The sequence below is a fragment of the Choloepus didactylus genome, chromosome 6 (genome assembly GCF_015220235.1).
Source record: "Choloepus didactylus isolate mChoDid1 chromosome 6, mChoDid1.pri, whole genome shotgun sequence".
Classification (NCBI taxonomy): domain Eukaryota; kingdom Metazoa; phylum Chordata; class Mammalia; order Pilosa; family Megalonychidae; genus Choloepus; species Choloepus didactylus.
In genome coordinates, this window is record NC_051312.1 from 60,044,383 (window position 1) to 60,067,227 (window position 22,845).

Here is a 22,845-nt window from a genome sequence, read left to right on the forward strand (position 1 = left end):
CACATTGATTTGACAGCCTGGAACAAAGCCCCTCAAACATTGTTGATTTTCCAATGCATATCACTCTATCAAGCATGTGCCATGGTAACTCACAATGCAGAGAGTTGAGTAAATTGTATTTCAAGGACAAGTGAAAAGCCTATAGGACAAACTGACCTCAATGTCAAATCCACTTTGGTTGGATCTGAACATTGTGCAAAAATGTGATTTTTTAATTAATGCATGTCTTCACTAAAGCAATATTAATTCAGTACCCACTTGCCACTCTGCAATGATTAATTTTACTCAATGTTTATGGAGCATCTTCACTGTAGACTACCATGCAAGCCTGTGGGACAATGTAACAATGTTTAAGACTTAGTGTCTTCCCACCGAGAAATAATAAAACATGATGGGAGATAAGCTATATACAAGGATAGCTTCAAATAAAAGGCAATGTGTGTTAAGAGAGATATAAGCAGGGAAAACTGTCATAGTGTTTCAGAGGAGAGATCGATTCCAGAAGATGCAGAACTAGACCTTGGATTTATAATAGGTAGAAACTTGGGGAGAGGCAGGACACATTCTATGAGGAGGAATGGGACTCCAAGCCTTGAGGAAGAAGGGTAAGGTAAATCTGGAGAACCTCACATAATCAGACACAGGTGTAAAAACAATAATTAACATTTATGGAGCATATTATACGCTAGGTACTCAACTAAGTGTTTTATATGCATTATCACATTTAATTCTATTAACAATCCCATGAGACTATTATTATTATCCCCCTCTTACAGATGTGCCAACTGAAGCTTGGAGAAGTTAGTGCACTTGTGGAAAGCACACAGAGCCAGGACTCAAATCCAAATGTGACTGAGGCCAGAGTTCTTAATTACTGGGCTATTCCATTGTTCTCCTAAGAGCAACAACTTCCTAAGCAGTCTACAGTCTAAAGGATAAAGAAAATATCCTCTTGCATGTGCAGATTCAAACAGGCTACAATTTAATTTTCTTCCCATTCACAAAAATATATATATACATTTTCTACTGTGTAATCCCAAATTTTCTTAACAAAATATCCTAACTTCAGTCACTCCAACTTCCTGAAATCAGGGTTGGTCTATGTCTGCTTCATTTCTCTCAACCAAGGTCTTGTCTCACAGAGGTATAGTTGTATGGATTAGATAGCTTATAGATGGATGGACAACTGGAAAGGCAGAAATACAGGTAGTTATGGTTGAATGACTGACTCAATGAGTGAATCTATAGTGGCATGCAATATGCTCCCTGCTTGACCAACCAGATGGTGTGATTAGGACTGGTTTGCTGATCACCCTTTTCCCTTCTTAACATAGTTTTATTGAGGTATAATTTACACACAATGAAATTAACCTATGGTAAGTATGCAGTTCAATGATTTTCAGTAAATTTACACAGTTGTGCAACTATCACTACAATTCTGTTTTAGACCACTTCCATCATCTCAGCTGGACCTCATTATTTTTCTTTATTTTTAACCAACACAAGAAAAAATTTTATTCATGAAAATCATAAGCACTACAAAACTCAGAAGCTCAGAAGCTCCATTTAGGTGCAACAAACATGAATATGATGCTAAGCAACTGTAGTCGTTTTTCAAAAGCTACCTCAATATCTGAGATGGCTGCCAAGTCATAAATCCTCAATTAATTCTTCACATTTCATAATCTCTCTAAAGGCTCTGTCTTTCTTATTTGATGTGTCTAAATAGCATGACATTTAAGATACAGATGCTTCCCTTTCTAGATATTTGCCTTCTGTTGCTACCCACAGTCTATTTTCTCAAGTCTTCCAGATAGATCTTGGCACTGATTTTTCTTCAGCTGCTTATCAACATGATCTGATGCATGAGTTTCAACAAAGTCACCCTCTTTCTTAAATTAATTTATTTTTATTTTTTTTTGCAGAATTAGAAGCTGTGACCACATTGTAAAATACATATATACACAAATAAATAAACCTCTCAATGTTCAAGTTATTTTATTTGACTATTTTTAATTAGTGATTCTTGAGTCTCTGGACTCATTCTCCTATAACCAGATGCATACAATGGTGTCTTTTAACACCACTGGCCCAAATACAGAGAACACCTTAATTATAAAAGCTGCTATTCATTAAGATCTTCCAACATGCTAGACTAGTGTTAATCATGTTACGCACATAACCTCATTAAATCTCCCCTAAACATGACTATGATTATCCTCTTTTTACAGATTAAGAAAATAGGCTGAGACTTTAAATAACTTATCCAAGATAACACAGCCAGTAAGTGGCAGAGTCATGATCTGACTCTAACATTCTTGCTAGGACCACTAAGAAAACACTTTTGAGATTTTAATATCTGGGGCCATAAACAGCTACTCATGATTTTTCTCTGGTGATGCCTTTGGATCCCAACCCTTCCAGGTCCTGTACATTTTTAAAAACCAAGCTCATTTAGGACTGAACAGTAGGTTCTACCACTCTGTTCTTAGCAGAAATTGAGTCTGGGCCAACAGTTGTGCCCAATCATTTCTGACCTCTGGTTGAGAAGATCTGTCCTCCAGAGGCAATAATGAGAGGCTCATATTCCCCTCTAAGAGATCAGGAAACAACACCACCTGAGCGTCAAGCATGTCCCACTTTACACATTTTGTGTCATTAAAGCCAATGGTCCACTTAACTCTCCATTTGGATGTCCTCACAGGCATTTCAAATCTCACCTGGACAAAACTGAACTCTTGCTCTTAGCTCCCAAATCCATGTTCCCCAAGTTCTCTGTATCCATCTGCAGCACCTTTATCCACCCAAACCAAAAAAGTAGGAGTCTTTCTTCCCTTCACCCTGCAAATGTAGGCACTCCCCAAGTTCTGTCAATTTCATTTCATAAATATCTCTTTAATCTTACCTATTTCTCTTCCGCTCATGACAAGAAAAACCCATCCTACTGCAAATAATAATCATCTCTCAAATGAGCATAACTTCATTTGCCTTCCTTCTTTCCCTTTTGTCTGTCTCTAATACGTTTTCTACACAAAAGGGTCCTTTGAAATACAGGTTGAATCATGTCACCCTCTACTTAAAAATCTCCCAGGGCCTCCCATTTTCCTTAAGAAAGAATACAAAATCCTTAAATTTTACTTGAAGCAACAGACAAGGCCCCCTCTTTCTCCCTTATTCTCTGCCCTCTAACCACATTGGCCTTTCTTTTAATTTTTCTAGCATGCCAATCTCTTTTCTGATTCAGGGTCTTCGCAAACGGGTTCCACCTACTTAGAACACAATTACCCAACCCTGCCAGGCTAAATTCTATTCTCCCAATTTAAATATCACCTATACAGAGAAGACTTCCTTACCCCTCCCCCAGTCTAAATTAATCCTCCTGTTATTCTCTTGCCACCTTTTCTTCTCCTTCAAAGCAATGATCACAACCAGTGATTATGTGTTTATTTCTGTGTTTATTTGTTGAATGTCTTTCTCCCCACTAGAAGCTCGAAAGGACTGTGTAAGTTTTTCACTGTGTGCCTAAGACAATATCCAGCACATAACAGGTACTCAACATATATTTGTCAATTTCATGGTTAATCCTCACAGTCCTTCAAAACAAGAATTGAAAGAGTATTTTAGAGATGAATAAACTTCCCTATGATTACACAGCTAGTAGGTAAGGGGTGAAATATTTATATAAACCCAAGTCTAATTCCAAAATCCAATCTCTCTCCACCACCCCAAATAACTTCCCAGACATGAGTTTAATCATCAAAGGGCATTCAAAAACACTGACCCTGGCCTGAGGAGACCAGTACTCCATCATCTATTAATTCAAAATTTCTAGTCCATGAAATGCCTTGACCCTTGCCAAAAAAACAAACCATGTTTCTTTCTCCAGAAGACACTCTGTGATTACTCACTGATTGAAGACTCAAAGTTGGAAGAAAAATAACTTGTCACATAACAGAAAACCACCCACAGATGAAATACCAAGATGAATAAGATCCCCTTGGAGCTCATAATCAAGAAGGAAACATGAATAGACAGTCCAAGAAAGGCACATAATCTGCCGAAATGAGGCTCCGGGTTTTACTCTGGCTACCTCCTTAACTTTACTTCCTAGTATAGGTGTCATTCATTCAGTCAACAAATATTTATTAAGCAGCTACCATGTGCCCGAGCAATAGAGATACAACAAAGAATACCATGAATTGCATAAACGTGGACACTGCCCTCATTCAGCTTACACTCTAGCAAGGGTAACTACTTTGAGAATAACAAGGGGAAAGGCAAGGTGCTCCAGGAATGTGTCACAGAGAAGGGTCCTGACCCAAGGTATATCAGAGAAGACTTGAAGGATGAATGAGTTTAGACATATAAAGGGTAGGAGCTCTAGACAAAGGGAGCAGCATGTGTCCATGACACATTCAAAGAAATTAATGAAGAAACATAAATGTTGGGGCGACACTCTCTCTGCTCTGGTTGGGAGCAGTCTGAAATTTGGACCTCTCAGCAGTGGCCCTATATCCAGAATTTTATTGCCAGTGAAAGACCAATAACACCAGCAAAGATAATTTGCTTTCTTTAAATCCATTGGCCTAATCTGCATATCATAAAGCCTTGCCTATTATAATGAGATCCTCCACATTGCTAATCTCCACATCCCAATCTGGCCCCTTTATATCAACATTGGCAAAACCAAAATCTACCCATTTCAGTTTTACCTCTGTCTTCTGCAGTCAATTATAGACAAACATCTATATGATTTACCTATATGACATCTATGTGACTTCCTCCAGATCAAGGAGTAAATAGGCTATTGCCCATGGACAGGACTTAGCTTCTCCAGGATGGGTCAAGTTTGACTTCATATAGAGCACCATTACTTCTTCTCCATCCCCTGTCCCTAATGTGTCCCCCAGCAGGAATGCAGGCTATACCCGAACAATCCAAAAATGCATTCCAGATTCCTCTACCCTAACTCAAATCTCAAAAAGCCAATACCTCTCACATCCACTGCTGCTTGTCCAATCTTGAAAGTCATAGATAAGGAGCAAAGGAATTCTGAGCCCAGCATATTCTACATGCCTCATAGGTATAGAGAGAGTCAGCTGCATTTATGGACTGGCCAGGAAGGATATGGCCCAAAGATGCTTTATGAAACCTGGGTGACTTATGTATCTCCAACCAACATATGTACCATAAGAGAATGCTGCCCTTGAGGGGTCAGAACATCCCTTTGGCTCCTCATGGACAGTGGGTTGCACCACAGGAATGGCTGTTAGAGCCTGAGCCCCAGATGCTCACAGGGTCTGTCTTACAAAGCAACTGGTTTCTTCTAAATTAGTCAACAATAGAAGGGTCTTTCTGTCCAAGGCAACCTAGCTTTCATTTCAGGTCTTCTTTTTGGGGCAACGTGGCTCCTTCCAGAAGGTTCCTGGACCCTGATCCACTGTGGCTCTTTCAGGGCCACAGACTTCATATACTCCCTGAAACTGTACTCTCCCTTCAAATGCCCTTTTCCATCCTTGATGGTTGAAGTTACAGCCCTGGCTTTCCAGTCTACTTTAGTCCATGGCCACAAAGACTTATTTTTCTTTAAGTTTGACCAGATCAAATCTAACAACATGCAAAGGATTTGACCTATTTGCAAACTGCCTGTTAGGCACTAGCTTACATTCTCATTCAATGCTTCTTTTCCAAGCTTATTTTCACCTCAAATACCCTGAAATTCTCTCTCCAAAAACCATTTCAATTACAAATTCACCTAAAATGATGAGGAAGACAGAAAAAAAAAATTGTGTGATGCCAGGACTCTTTGGGAAGATTTAATTGAAGGGCATAAAATCTTAAATAGTACAAATAATGTCAACTAATTTCAGTCCAGGCCAGATGACAAGGCAAGTGAGCATGAATTAAAATTACAGATAAACACACTAGGAACAGATGTCAGAAAGAACTTTTTCCCAACACCGAAAGTCATAAACATGCAGCAAAACCCTCCAAAGTCATTGATGACATTGAAGATACAATTAGAGTAGATTCTGAGAGGAATAAAACCCTGAGAAATGTGTCAAGAATTGTGGATGAAACAAATGATTGGGGTGTTTTCCCAGAGTGGTCCTGAGAATGCACAGTCAAGGTTGTTGGCTTACCCTTCATCACCCCTTAAATGAGAACACCAGCAATTCATGAACAATCTTTTTTCTGTTATGGATACATTCGTGCTTTTATTACTTATTTCCAAGCACAATTACGGATGTCACTCTGGTGCCCACTTCCTCTCCACCATCTCATGGCCTCACACTTCAAGTGGACAAGCTCCTATTATAGTCATTACCTCAAGGTAATGATAAGGGTAAACAACCTCCATGCTGCCGATGCAAACTCTCAGGACACAGGGAGAAGCTGCAGCAGTGTTTAGGGCGGTTTTGGGTGGTGCTGCTGGTGATTGAGTCCTTGGGCCCCAGTTATTGCAAAGCAGCCTCTTCCTGCCAATGTCCATCACCTCAATTCCTTTTGCATGTATCTTACCTAATTGTTTAGTAATTCTTTCCTAGGGGCAGCCCAGCTGCACCCATAGCCATGTGAGTTTAATCCCTGTTCAGCTAGTTACCTCCATTCCTTTCTAAAGGGCAGAGGGGGTAGTTACAACATTTGGCATGACCCAGTGTGCTGGTTTGGATGTATTACATCCCCCAAAATGCCATTATCTTTGATGCAGTCTTGTGTGGGCAAGAAACGTATTGGTGTTGATTGGGTCGGAGACTTTTGATTGGATGTTTCTGTGGAGATGCGATCACTAAACTGTGGGCAAGAACTTTCACTGGATAATTTCCATGGAGGTATGGCCCCGCCCATTCTGCATGGGCCTTAATTAGTTTACCAAAGCACTATATAAGCTCAGACAGGAGGAGTGAGCTTGCTACAGCCAAGAGGGACCCTTTGAAGAATGCACAGGAGCTGAGAGAGTAGCTGCAGATGAGAGACAGTTTAAAGATGGCTATTGAAAGTAGACTCTTGCTCTACTTTCAGGTAAGAGAGGAAAAACACCCCAAGAGCAAGTAAGAGTGACATTTTTGAGGAATTACAGCTTAGAGAGGAATGTCCTTGGAGAAAGCCATTTTGAAACCAGAACTTTGGAGCAGATGCCAGCCACGTGCCTTCCCAGCTAACAGAGGTTTTCCAGACACCATTGGCCATCCTCCAGTGAAGGTACCTGATCGCTGATGTGTTACCTTGGAAACTTTATGGCCTTAAGACTGTAACTGTGTAACCAAATAAACCCCCTATTAAGCCAATCCATCTCTGGTGCTTTGCAAAAAGGCAGCATTAGCAAACTAGAACACCCAGGATTTGACGAGGCAAAATATCTAACCCCTAGTCTCTTTGGATACCAATTCTGTTAATACAATGAATACTACAAGTCAATCAATGGATGTTATTCCTAATGCTAAAGTCTTAAATTTATTTTGCACAGAGAAAAAGTCAGTGTAGACCTACAGTCTGCACCTCTCACTTTGATTAGTCATTAGGGTAAGGGTGTGGAGATATGTAGCAACATAAGAAAATAGGCATGGTGGTGAAAACATTTAACTTCATAATGAAGTATGAGACCTTCTTGGAGAAACTCAGCAAAATGGGATTAATGTTATGTTCATATACAAAATATATAGAGCCCATCAGCCAGTACTGTAGATAATCCCAAAGTTGTTGACACAAGAACGACAGAAATATTCTATGTGATAGGAACATACTTCCACCACTTCCTTGTTTCCTAAGTTTAAACAAATAATTCATAAAATGTGATCACTACATCAAACTATAAAAAAAAAATAGAGCTTTACAGGTATTATACAATCAGCTACTTGGGGTCAGAAAGCAAAAAGCACTCTCTGGCAGCTTTCTCAAATTCCCAAACCAGGCCTCCATGGGTAGGGTGTCTCATCAGAGTCCCGATGAAATTAAACCTTGGAAAACTTAAAATTCCCCAGAAAGACATGAGAAAGGTTGATTTACTCTTCTGAGGAATAATACCTTCATTCTCGTGGGGTGATTTCCTTCAGACTAATGCCTTGATGCTCACAGGAAGCCAGAGAGATGATATATGCTAACTGAAGGGCCTTTGGTGCCAGTGTTGAAAGAGACTGCAGCCATTTCAGTTTTTTATAACCAATAACATCAGAGTGGCAGAAGCCATACAGCTGTATCATATGCAGAAGCCATACAGCTGTATCATATGACTGTACTCATCCCAGAAATACAAATTTCAGCTCATCTGAATCCAACCTCGCTGCTCATTTGTTGTCTGGCAGTCCACAGATAATCTCAATTCCCAAAGTGACTTGCATAGCCTTTCCATATATGGGATAAAAATTACTTTACATAGAAATTGAGTATTTCTCACCTTTTCATTACTTTCTGCTCTAGAGAGAGAAAAGGAGAAAGAAGTAAGGAAAACTGAATAACGTGCCTTAGAAGAGGCCCACTGGGTTTTCCAATTCTTGCCAGAATAGTAATGGTTAAACTCCCTCCTCCTCTTTTAAGTCTGTACTCAGAAAACATGAACATAGAAGAAAGGAAAAAGACAAATAGAAGTCAGAGGGGAAAAATATTTCCCACAATATTGTGAGAGACTATTATGTTACTGCTAATGATCCTCATGTGAAATAAGTTGGAATTAGGAGATACGGAGTAAAATTCATGGAGAGCACAGTTCAAGACTATGGACCTCTGAGCTTATCTGGATTGATTCTTTTGCCATAGAAATTGTAGGTTTTCATGAAAAGGGGAATACTCTACTGCCCAGACACATATGCCTTTTGTTTTCTGATGGTGTGATTTGAAGAGCAAGCCCAATATGAAGTGAGCTGCTCTGGGCACCAGGCACTGACCCCCAATGAAGTCAACAGAAAAAAGAGGTAATGACAGCAGGGGTTCCTGAAATGGGTCTTAGTTAAAAATAATGCTTCCTGAAAACCCAGTCTAGGGGGGAGGGGCAAGATGGTGGCATAGAGAGATGCGGAATTTAGTTAGTCCCCTGGAGCAACTAATAAACAATCAGCAACAACTAGTAAATAATCTGGAACAACTGCTGGTGGACAACCATGACTGTCCACACATCGTACTACAACCTGGATTGGGTGGAATGGCTGATACTGCAGCAAAAACTGTAAGTAAAACTGCGAAAGAGTGCCAGGAGCTCCCTCCCATCACAGCAGGCTGAGCTGCAAGACCTTGCTGTTGGAGAAAGCAGCATTCCCAGAGCAAGCAAATATATCTCAGCCTAGCTCCAACTGGGGCTTTAATTAACAAATGTGGACTGCTGAATACAAGCTACAAACATAGACACACCCCTAACAAGCAGCAAAGTACCCTGCATTTGCTCCCAGTGGAGAGGAGGTAGGGCTGACAGAAAAAAAATTATTTAAAAAAAAATACAGAGGCTGTGCCGGTTTGAGTGTATTGTGTCCCCCAAATGCCATTATCTTTGTGGTCTTGTGTGGGGCAGGCATTTTGGTGATGGTTGGATTTGCTTGGAATGTGCCCCACCCAGCTGTGGGCTATGATTCTGATGAGATGTTCTCATGGAGGCGTGGCCCCGCCCATTCAGGGTGGGCCCTTATCGGTGGAGCTATATAAATGAGTTGACTCGGGGGGAAGAAAGAGAGTGCAGCTGGGAGTGATGTTTTGAAGAGAAGCAAGCTTGCTAGAAAGGAACGTCCTGGGAGAAAGCCGTTTTGAGGCCGGAGCTTTGGAGCAGATGCCAGCTGCCTTCCAAGCTAGCAGAGGTTTTCCGGACGCCATTGGCCATCCTCCGGTGAAGGTACCCGATTGCTGAGGTGTTACCTTGGACGCTTTGTGGCCTTAAGACTGTAACTGTGTAGTGAAATAAACCCCCGTTTTATAAAAGCCTGTCCATCTCTGGTGTTTTGCATTCTGCAGCATTAGCAAACTAAGACAGAGGCTTTTAGAGATGACTGACTTTAGAGAGCCAGAAAATGCCTGTGCCCCGAGAAAGGGAGCCCAGAAGACTGGGTGCTCTCTCTGACTGACAGGCAAAACTGGGGGTCTGTGGACTGGCTCTGAAAGAGGGCATTCTTTCCCTTTTTCTGTCTCTCAACCTGAGTGGCTCAGTGGAGAAAGTCTCAGACATTTTCAGTTTGCAGTGCTCTGACTCAGACAAGGGTGGAGTTAACACAGTCAGAGACAAAGGAGTAATTCAAATGCAGAAGATATTTCCCTAGGGGTTGTATCTTTCCTAAGGAAGGAGGTGGGGCTCAGTTCTAGTGCCAGCCCTCCCTTCAGAACTCAGACTGCAGGACCTGGGAGAAAACAGTCTAAACAGAAACAATATAAGCTGAGAACTAAAGGGACCACATCTCTTCACACTAGTCAGGAGCGACAGGCTGACAGGCACCACCTGCTGGACAGGTTAGGAAAACCACAGTGGCTAGAGGCCTCACAGGAAAATCTGTCAATCTTCTAAGACACACCCTCAGGGAAACTTGACACTGAACATAGCCCCATTCTAAGACCTGAAATGGTTCCGGTCTGAGAATATCTGATTGGGGTAACCAAGGAAATCAGAGGCCTACACAACAGAAAACTACAAATTACACTAGGAAAAACAAAGATATGGCCTAGTCAAAGGAACAAACTTACACCTCAGTTGAGATGCAGCTGAGATATTGTTTCACTTTAATGAAACAATCAATTAAAGATTTTCAAATAAATATGCTAAATCAATTCAAAAACCAAGTCAATGAGTTCAGGGAAGACATGGCAAAAGAGTTGAAGGATATAAAGAAAACACTGGGTGAACATAAGGTAGAAATCAAAAGTTTGAATAAACAACTGGCAGAATCTATGGAAATGAAAGGCACAAAGCAAGAGATGAAAAACAATGGAGACATACAACAGATTTCAAGAGGCAGAAGAAAACACTCAGGAACTGGAGAACAATATACCTGAAATCCTACACACAAAAGAACAGATAGGGAAAGGAATGGAAAAATGTGAGCAATGTCTCACAGTATTGAATGACCACATGAAGCACATGAATGTACATGTCATGGGGGGTCCCAGAAGGAGAAGAGAAGGAAAAAGGGACAGAAGCAATAATAGAGGAAATAATCAATGAAAATTTCCCGTCTCTTATGAAAGACATAAAATTACAGATCCAGGAAGTGCACCGTACCCCAAACAGAATAGACACGAATAGGCCTACGCCAAGACACTTAATAACCAGATTATCAAACATCAAAGACAAAGAGAGAATCCTGAAAACAGCAAGAGAAAAGTGATCCATCACATATAAAGGAAGCTTGATAAAACTATGTGGGGATTTCTCAGTAGAAACCATGGAGGCAAGAAGGAAGTGGGGTGATATATTTAAGATACTGAAAGAGAAAAACCACCAACCAAGAATCCTATGTCCAGCAAAACTATCCTTCAAATATGAGGGAGAGCTTAAAATATCCTCTGACAAAGACAATGACAGAGTTTGTGAACAAGATACCTGCTCTACAGGAAACACTAAAGGGAGCACTACAGACAGATAGAAAAAGACAGGAGTGAGAGGTTTGGAACACAAATTTGGGTGATGGTAGCACAACAATGAAGTACACTGAACAAAGATGACTGTGAATATGGTTGAAAGAGGAAGGTTAGGAGCATGTGGTATACCATAAGGAAAGAGGAAAGATAAAGACTGGTACTGGATAACTCAGTGAAATCTAGAGTGCTCAACCATTGTGATAAAATATACAAACATATTTTTATATGAGAGAGAACAAATGAATGTCAACATTGCAAGGTATTAAAAATGTGGTGGTATTGGGGGAAAAATACAATCAATATAAACTGGAGACCATAGTTAACGGAAACATTGTATTATGCTTCCTTTAATGTAACAAAGGCAATATACCAAAGCTAAATGCCTATAAGAGAGGGAAATAAGGGAGGCGTACGGGACTCTTGGCATCGGTGATGTCGTCTGGCTCTTTTATTATACTTTAGTTTAATTCTATCTTTCCTTTTGTTGCTTTTTAGCTGTCATTGTTTTTCTTTCTTTTTCTTTTCTTTTGTCCCTCTACCTTCTTTGACTCCTCCTCCTTCTTTGTGGAAGAATGGAGATGTCCTTATATAGATAGTCATGATGGTGGTGTATGCATACATGCGTGATTATACAGGGAACCATAGATTGTTTACTTAGGACGGAATATATGGTATGTGAACAAAACCATCTTAAAAAAAAACGGTTGATGACGAAACCTTGAGGGCACTATATTGAGTAAAATAAGTCAGTCACAAAAGGACAAACATTATATGGTCTCCCTGAAATGAACTAATTATAATATGTAAACTCAGAGACATGAAATATAGGATACTGGGATATAGAACAAGGCTAAAGAATGGGGAGCGGTTGCTTATTACGAGTAGAATGTTTAACTAGGTTGAACTTAAGTGTTTGGAAATGGACAGAGGTGATGGTAGCACATTATTGTGAGAATAACTAACAGTGCTGAATGGTGTGTGAATGTGGTGGAAAGGGGAAGCTCAGAGTCATGTATGTTACCAGAAGGAAAGTTGGAGGTTAAAAGATGGGAATGTATAAAACAGTGAATCCTGTGGTGGACAATGTCTGTGATTATCTGTACAAATATTAGAAATCTCCTTCATGAACTAGAAAAAATATAAGACACTATAACTAGAAGTTAATAATAGAGGGATATATAGGGAAAACATATACCTGTTGCAAACTATGTACTACAGTTAGTATTTTAACATTCTTTCATCAACAGTAGTACTGAATGTACTATACCAATACTGTGAGTCAATAATGGAGGGGGTTGGTTAGGGGTATGGAAGGATTTGAGTTTTCATCTTTGTTTTTATTTCTTTTCTCGAGTAATGAAAATGTTCTGCAACTTGAAAAAAAATTAATTGTGGTGATGGATGCACAGCTGTGTGATGGTACTGTGGGCAATTGATTGTGCACTTTGGATGACTGTATGGTATGTGAACAATCTCAATAAAATTGAATTCAAAAAAAAATAATAATGCTTCCTGCATGTCAGTGACTGAATTCTGAGATGAAAGTAGGAGAGTGCCAGGAGAACCCCCGATCCAAATGATTTAATTTACCCACCACTCACAAAAAGTCCCTCCCCCACCATATTTTTTCTGAAGACATACTCTAGTTCCAGACAAAATGTGGAGTTGTCAAAAAGCATAAATAGCTCTCCCCTCCTTCTCCTTTCCCCAGCCTCAGCAGCACACACACACACACACACACACACACACACACACACACACGTGTGAAAATCCATCAGTTACCATACAAAAGAGCTAGTGTTTTCCTAGCTGAGGAGGAAGCAGATATAAAGAGGAAGGAGAAAGCCCTCAGTTTCAATCTATGAAGTATCTTATTCCTGCCTCCCACTTTCCCTGGAAATTTGAGTCAGATTTAGAAAAAGTCACCAGATTGCTAGTAATGGATCCCCTATGAGTCCACATTTCAATGAGATCTTACATCATTCAGCATCCTCACTGCTAAAGAAGGGCATGGATTCTGGAAAAGAGCTAACAGAAGCCGTGGTATGGGTCTATTGTAAATTGGTCAGAGCAATAAAATTCCTCTTGAATTTCTAGTGGCCAATGATTCTGCTCAAATGAAACTGTAAATTAAAAAGGATTTACATACAATGAGTCCCACCTGGCACCTTAAAAAATAATAAGTGATGGATTTTGCATTAAATTGTAAGGCCTACCTAACAAACATGTCAGTTACCCAGAAATGCCTCCCTCTGAAAAGTCCACTCGATCCTTAGGGTCTTCTAAAGCATTCCAGCTGCAAATACGCCCGCAGCCATGAAAGCAGACAAGTCAGGGAAGCTACTCTGATGGCAAGTAGTTAGCACGTCACTGATTCTAAGAGCCATTCTTGGTTATTAAGGTTCTAAGTTTTCCTAGGAATTCTACCAAAACATAGCTTTCTCATGACCAACTACAGAGAGAATTTTCAGCCAAAGGTAGAAAGAAACCAAGATGAAATATACAACATTTTTGTATACCAAAAGGTGCTAGAGCAAGGATCAGCAAATTATAGGTTGCCACCTTTTTTAAGGTTTTACTGGGACACAGCCACACCCATTCATTTACCTCGTGTTTAGGCTGCCTTTATGCTACAACAGCAGCCTTAAGTCATTGCATCAGAGACCTCCTGGCCCACAAGACCTAAAATATTTACTATATGACCCTTCATGGAAAATGTTTGCTGGAGAAAAGATAGAAATGAGTAATGTATGATACTCAGTAAGCTCAACTACTGTTTCTAGATTCTTCTTAACTCTGGAAGCTTCAACAGTAAGCCAAAAAAAGATCCAACTCTGACGGTATTTGACAACGAGAGAACTATTCATGATGGGTATAGTTTCACATTAATAGCTATGAGTTTAACCTAATTTGTTTTTTAAGATTTTGAATAAATTCTAGACTCTCCTAATCCACCTAATTCTGCCAAGGGTAAGCTATTTTAGAGAGGAAGTGATATTTGAGCTGGACTTGAAGAAATAAGAAAAAATTTGGAGAAGAAGGGAATTCCAGGAAGAGGAAGCAAAACAATTTCTGCCCAAGAATTAATTGTCAATTAGGTTTTACTTATTTGAAGCTTTTTTCCTTTCAAGAAGTAAAAATAAATGCATATAACTCTAATTTATAGGTAGGAATTCACCATAAGACATTCTCTGTCAGATATGGGAACTGGCCCAAAGAAATGGCAAAAGAGAATGCTTCCCAAACCGACTCATGAGAAAGCTATAATAATGAAAGTGGTTATTATAAAAACCATTATTACAGGAAGTACCATTTTCATTATTATAGGAGCTATCATTTAGCGAACGTTCATCATGTGCTAGGCATGATGCTAAGTGCTTACAGATTGTCCTATTTAATTCTCACAGCAGTCCTATGAAGTAGATTCTATCATCCTCATTTTACAATGGAGGAAACTATGACTGAGAAATGAAAATAGAATATGCAAGTTTCTAAGCAGCAGAACAGAGTTTTGAACCCATGTTCTCATCATCACACTATCCATTATACCCTCCCCCACCCCAAGGCCACCACCATCCCCACCCAAACACAGCCCGCCACCAAGCTGCTTACCTCTGCAAACACTGCAGCACTGGTTCTCTGGAAGAATGTGATCTTTTTCTGAGCAGTTCAAAGGAGGGCACATTTCTGTAATTTTTACTAGAACTCCACTCTGGAAACCAAATATTAGGGAAACAAAAAGATGTTATTTTTAGTCAATCATGCAAACGTATAATGCTCATTGTTAACAGCCTGCAGTGATAACAACCTACAATTATTAACAGTCCCCCCAGGAATTCCACTAATGACAAAAGTTGCAAATTAAAATGATGCCACTCCTGGAAGAGAAGGCCAATTTCCTTTTTTATCTCAAAAGAATTTCAATGACAACAAACAGTTTTCAATCATCTTCTATGTAGCAGAAGGATGCTAGAAGTGGAGTGCTTGTAAATTTTTACCCATTGGCTCTTGGGCAGGAGACCTCTAATTTGTAGCATTTGCTGATTTTTGTGGTGTAAATATTCCCTAATGGCCAATCCTGGGCTACCAACATGAGGTCATTGCATGCAGAGCTGGAAAGAGTTGTGTGCAGTCACCTTTAATAAGCCCATATGAGCCAGTTCCAGGACACCACTGGATAACAGACATTATGAACTTCAAGATAAATAAGACCCCTTCCTTGCCCATGATAAGCTCACAGTTTGGATGGACAGACAAAAAAAAAAAAAAAAACAACTCTTAGATTAGAAACTATAATGCAGTATAGTAAGTGCTAAAATATGTGCTCTAATAGAGGTATTATAAAGTGTCATGGGAGAATAATTAATTCTGCACAGACGGGGAGAAATTATGGAGAAAAGGCCACATTTGAGGGAACTTGAATAGCAGAATAAAAAAGAAGAGAACTCCCTGGCAGAGGAAACAGACAAGAATCAAGGAACACGAGTATGAACGAGCTGAAAGAGGGTCAGTTAGATGAGCACTAGATTTTTCCCTAGATGTAAATAAAATCAATTACAACAAAATATTAAATATTCAGCAGCTGAATCTTTATGACCTCACTTCACCTAAGAGCCTCTTTGTTGGCATTACTGGCATCATTTAGTTCTATTCCGAATTTTTAAATTAATCCATTAATTACTAGAAAAAAGGTTTGAGAGTCCTAGTTAATCTAAAACTTTTAGTTTTTCTCTCCCACTTTGAAGGAGTTGGTTAAGTCAACCAAAAAGCAAGCTTGAGACAGGGAGTCTCATTCAAGGCCAAAAGGTAGCTCTCAACATAGATGGGAGGTTGGGATGGAGTTGAATAGCCAAGAGGAATGGGAGTAGATACAGAGTTTTCCATCTCCAAGAGACTCTATCATTACAGTGACCCCACAGTTTCTAGTGCGGCAGGAACTCTCATTATATCAGGTGCATTCCTTCACAAATTTGAGCAGAAGAAAAATTTAATGTCAGATATAAATTAATTTCCAACTACTCATCTTTTGAATTATTTTCACTATAGTTTCCTTTCTCTCCTTTCTCATAATTTCCAGCTCACAAAATCCAGCCTCTAGCCTGCTTTGTCTTCTATTTTATTCTTCCCTTTGCTTTTCATTTCCCAATCTATTCCCAGAAACTATAGGTCCTTACTTTTTGCCTGACTCTGTCTTAAACCAGCCTTAATATCTGAGAATTGGCCCCACTACTCATGCTTGGTCCCTCTGTTGAGCTATATTCCATTCTCACCCCTCAATCTAGACCATGCTGTGTGACATCCAGCCAGTGTCACACAGCACATCTACCAGACAGATGTGCCTTTGCTTCTGCAACAGAGAATCAAATCAAAATTAGAAATCAATGAAAGTTAGGTAACCGTGACTATCAGCAGCATAAACTAAATGCAAAGGAAAACATAGTGTTGAATGATTTAACTTAATTACTTCTACCACTATCCTTCTGTATTATTACATTTATTCCTGATCTACTGCCTCCTACAGTAATTAAGAGTGGTGATAGTATTGGATGCCTTTTACCAGTTCTGTGTGCCCACACCGTAGCTTCTGCCTGCTTTGCTGCTAATGGTGAGCACCTGACACATTCAGAGGGTTGTCTTTAGGCACTGGAGCCACCTTGCCAGTGTAGACAGCCACGGTTGCCTAGGAGTTCTACATCCTCCACCCATGGCCCAAAGCCAATGATTGACTAGTGTGGAAGGTCCTCTGTCTCCAGGAGGGACAATATCTTGGGTATAATTTATGCTTTAGAACCCTCCATGAGATCATATTAACCTTGCTCTGTTTTTCCCCCTTCCCCATCCCATAGCCCCCCATGCCCTTACTGTTTCCTCCTGGGAAAACTACCTTACTAAATCACTTGTACCAAAATGCTTAGCCTAAGGCCTTCTTCTTGGAGAAACCAAACTAAGATGGTCAGAAAATGTTACTCATGCTACCAAAAATCCAATTGCTAAAAGGGATTATCTCTAGATAATATCTCTAAAGGGATGAGAATCTGGAGGGATTTTCATTTTCTTCCTAATACTTTTTTCTCTATATTCTAAACTGTCTATAATGACCATATATTTGCTTTTGTAAAAAACAGTATAAAAATGCTAGAGAGCTTTTTAAAAAAAACAGTAACTCATAAAAGTTTCTCTTTTTTTACTAAAAAGGGCTTGCTTTCACTGCTGATTAAATCAATCAACAATTCTAATCAACCTTTAACATATTTAATGAGTATGATCATAATTACAAATGTTTAAATAGACACTTTTGCATAAATTTGAAAATAATATAAACTGTGATTACAGTGGCATAAGTGCAACCAAATTCATTTAGTCCAGCCACATAATTAGGCACAAAACCCTTTTTAACTTGATTTTCAAAACTGTCTCTAGTAAGAAGCAACTGATGATTAAAATTTTTAAATCCTCCTGATTATGATATGTCATTTTATGACCCCTGGAACTCTGTGTTGGTGGAAAAATACAATTCTTCCATTCTTTCTCATTTAGAGTGACTGTCTCTTTGTCACTGGGCAAATATAAATATTTTCAAGTTCTTTACTAATCACTGTGCTTCAACCAGAATTTCTAATAACATAAAAATGCACATTTTCAAGTCAAAAATTTATTGCCTGCCTAAAGAAATGTTGCAGAGCAGAATAATTGGACAAAATTAAGCAAGACTTCAGGAGAGTTTATTCATCTTGATTTTTAAAAAAAAACAATACATGAACTTCTGAAAACACTTTGTGAAAAATATTTGAAACAAAACTTTGTTTCTTGTCTAAGTACTGCTGCTGAACCTTTCAAATCATCTCAGGAAAATGAAATTAGACTGGATCCCCCCAGACAGCTTTTTGTCAACTGGGGATCCTCATATGGACCACAAAACACAGAAAATTATTTGAGTGACTATTTTCCCAATTCTCCCAAAGACAATACATACATAGTGCCATTTCAGACACCTAGGAGAGAAGTTAATTCATTACATGAAACAGAAACCACGGGAACTGAAGTCATCTCCTCCGATACCCGTCACTCTCTCTCCTTCCTGACCACATCCATGTGTGCGTCCCAAAGCTCCTCTATGGCCTTCTATAAATGCTACCCTCATCAAAGGAACGAAGTGGGCCTGACCAATTTGGTTTTCTCAGATAGAATGAAATGTGATCATTCAATTCTTCTGAATGTATCCTTCCCAAATTCAGAAATGAGACCTATTACCAAAGAAGTCTAACACTATCAGGAGTAGCAGCAGAGAGATGAAGAGAAGACACTATGGGCCTGACCACACAGGTTCAGATCCCAGCTCACTCATTACTTGCTACATGATCTTGACCTTCTGTGCCTTAGTTTCCGCATCTATAATACGGGGATAAATAATAGTACCTACCTCATGGGTTTATTATGGGTTATTATGAAGATTAAATGAGATAACATACTTTAAATGCTTGAAATGGTGCCTAGAGAATAGTAAGTGCTTAAGAAATGTTAGCTGTTATTGTCAATGACTCCTGTCCCTGTACACCAAGTAACGATTAATAACTGTAGAAAGAATGAACAAATGAAGGAACTGATAACTCTTTAAAAGAGAATAAAATTATTCACACACACACACTACTTGTGCAAAGAGAATAACCTGTGTGCCCCAACATCTTTCTAAATTGTAAAATCATAGCAAAACAAAAACAGTAAAAGATGATCTAAGCAGAACATCAACAATGTGCGAGTAACAGTGGTGAGTACGATTCACAAAGCTGGCATTTGAATCCATACTGCAACATTTCTTTAGGCCAATAGTTTTTTAACTTGCAAATGTGGGTTTTATCTCCTGAGGGCCTCATTAGGTGTTTAACCCAAACCTCTCTAATAACAGAGAACTGAGCCATAATACCCTTGCCAGAGTCACCTGCTATGTCTACTCAAAATGCAAAGAAGTTGCTAGTTGTAAGTAATGGATACACAGCTGGTACAGGGATGATCAGTGGAGGGTGCAAGATGGCCTTTAGTCATCCCAGCTTTCCCTGAGATCAAAGAAAAAAAGCAAGGGTTTTAGAATCCAAATCATTTTCCCTCCTCTAGAAGTCAAACAATTTAGAGAGCATGGCATTTGTCTTTAGTTCAAAGGGGAGATGTCTGATGGCCAGGTGGGGCAAGAATCGCTCCCATCCATTGAGGGCTTACTTCTTGTCAAGCACTACACTAAGTTCTTCACAGGCTTTAACTCACCGAATCCTTCCACCAGCCCCAGGAGGGATACCAGCCCCTCGTTATGGACCAGCCCACTGGCTCCTGCACTCCCTCGCCTGGAAGCTTGCCTTGTTGGTCCCAAGAGGGAAAAGCCCTGTCACTCCATCACTGCCTCCACCACAGACAAGGGAGCCCCTAAGCACAGCACCCATGACGTAAGGGGACTACACACTTGCACACCCACCAGACTGGACCCATGGAAACTATGGCACTCTCAGTGGCAGCCCTGAGGGAGGGAATGGGTAATACAAACTGGAAGTTCCAGAGCGTTTACCCCTGGGGCAGACTATGGTCAAAGAGAGACAGGAGCCACTAAGGATTCTTTCTTCCCACCATGCTGTATTCTGAGACAGTGTTTCCATGCAGTCTCTCTGGCCAAGTCCCACAAAAACAGTTGTTTTGTCCTTGAGCTGTGGCTGCTCTGTAATGCACCACCTGTATTTTCTCTTACTCCTTTCCTGACTTGCTTCCCTCTGTCCCTCACTCTTAGTTCCCTAGGGACTCTACTTCCCACTGCCACCACCAAGAAATAAAGCATCAACACAAAAGCATCAGGTTCTGTCATCTAGGGAACCGGGGTTAGACAGGCAAGCAACATTATTATTTTGCCCAAATGCTGGGCAGCTAATGGTTGGGCAGCAGAGGGGTGTTTGGCTAGGCTGCTCAGCACAGGGCGCAGGGGCAAACATGCTCCTGTTGCAGTCTGCCCCATCCACGTTCCTCTAGGACTAATGGTTTTGCCTCTGATGTCATCCCTTACTTTGCAATGGATAAAGTGGAGAAGGGAAAAAAACCATGCAAGAGGAAGTAAAACTCTCACTTTGATCTCCTAATCTAAACTGATATTCTCCAGCACAGTTCTTTACCGGAACCCCATGGGGGAAAAGAATGCAAGGTTCTTTGAACTTCAGTAACAAACCCAGGTCCATCTGACTGCAGATTTTGAGTTTTTAACCACAATGCTACATTGTAAGAGAAACTGGGCTCACCCTCTTCTCCTGCAGCAGAAGTAATGCCACAGGGTGGAAGTTACAGGGAGGTAGATTTTTACCCAATTATAGGAATTCTCTGATTACTAATATCTTCCATTCATGGAATGAACTACCTTGTGGGTTAATGAATTTTCCATCAGAGGATAGTAGGGAGGGGGGAATGGCTGGGGGATGAGGGTGGTTTCAAGTAGAAAATTTTAACACAGGTGGTGGTAGCTGATTTCCAAAGATGCCAACACGCCTTTGTGTCATTCCCCTCTAGATTGAATCTGAACTGGCCTGTCTAACCAAAAGAATGTGGAGGAAGTGATGCTACATGACTTCTGACACTAGGTTATAAGAAGGCTTGCAGCTCCCACCTTGGCCTCTTGGAGTGCTTACCAGGCCCCATGTAAGAAATCCAACTACACTGAAACCAACATGCTGTAAGGAAGTCCAAGCTATCCATAAGAGAGGCTGCAGGAAAAGGAAGATAGAGAGAAAGAGAAAGAGAAAGAAAAAGACCTCTGTTCCAGACACCCTAGTGGAGATACAGACATATGAGTAAAGAAGCCATCCAGCCCAGTTGAGTCTTCAAAGGATTTCAGCCCCAGCAGCCATCAGACTGTAACTGCACGTTGAAAACCCAAGCAAAAACCACTCAGCTGAGCCTAGTTAACTCAGACAAGCACGAGAGATAATAATAAAATATTGTTTTAGGCCCCTGAGTTTTGGGGAGTTTGTTTCACAGCAATGGATCACTATCAAACTCAATGTGTCTAAAACTGGCCCTGTTTTCTCTCCATTCTCTCCCCATCCACCAGACCTGCATCAGTGAAATGTGATATCACCACCTAATGAGAGCAGTTATCACATCTTGGTTACTCATCATCCAGTTTCCCTTCCTATGGGGGTAGCACATTTCCTCTTCAGGAATGGTTTCTCCATCACATGCATTCTTAATGTGATGGAAATTCCAGATGCCTGCCTCACTCCACAGAGGCTAAAGCATCCAAAGCCTTCCATTTGCTACCCTTTCTTATCCTGAGCAACCATGGTTTGGAAGCATGACCCATGTTTTGCCAATCACATGCCCTCTCCCCAGACTTCAAATCTCTTACAAGTGACTCAAAGACTGTAGAAATGATTGGAAGTTCTTCATCACAGCAGAGATGTGTCTGCCAGACTCTCTCCCTATTATACCATGGCTATGATTCCTGCTTCCTAACCTCAAGGTCTCTCTGGTTCTAGCCTAGACCTAAGCCTGTCCTCAGCCCTTCAGGGATTCTGTGAATCCCCCAAAATCCTTCCAATGAAACCATTTTTGCCTAAGTTAGCCAGAGAAGGTTTCTATTGCTTACAACCAAAAATACAAACAGGTACTCCTGTCACTACACCAGTAACCTGGACATCATCTGACCTCCTCCTTCCTACCACAATACCCTCCCCCAAATCCAATCCCTCATCATCTTTTCAATTCTATTTTCTAAATAGCTCTCAAATTTCTTTTTATCTCCATCCCCATTGTCACTGCCTTAAGTCAAGACCTCATAATTTCTCACTTAAAATAATTAAAATTAACTTCCAGCCTCTCACCTAGTGTTCCTTCAATCATGCCCTTACTGCAATCATAGTGATCTTCAAAAATGCAAAGTTGACCATGACTTACACACCTCCACCATGAAACCCTTCAATGGAACCCCCATTTCTATTAAGATTAAGTCTAAAGTAGGTCCTTTCTCAACTGTCTTGTGATCTTGCCAGCTTCATCTCTAATCTTTCCCCAACATACATTCTGCAAATACACCTTTACCAGTTTGAAACTGTTGTGGACCCAGAAGAGCCATGATCTTTTAATCCAATCTTGTTGGGTGGAACCTTTTGATTGAGTGTCTCCATGGAGATGTGACTCACCCAATTGTGGGTGAGACCTTTGATTAGATCATTTTCATGGAGGTGTGGACCCCGCCCCTTCCAGGTGGGTCCTGATTAGTTCACTGGAGCACTTCAGAGAGCTCAAGAGCCAACACAGATGCTGATGCTTGGAGAC

General features: G+C 40.3%; 1 protein-coding gene across 1 annotated transcript in view; it reads right to left on the reverse strand.

Annotated features, from left to right (window-relative positions):
* NELL1 (neural EGFL like 1) overlaps positions 1–22,845 on the reverse strand; it is a 925,820-nt gene that overhangs the window by 646,215 nt on the left and 256,760 nt on the right. The window contains 1 exon segment of the mRNA XM_037838459.1: positions 15,160–15,259. Within this exon segment, the coding sequence (XP_037694387.1) occupies positions 15,160–15,259 (100 nt within the window).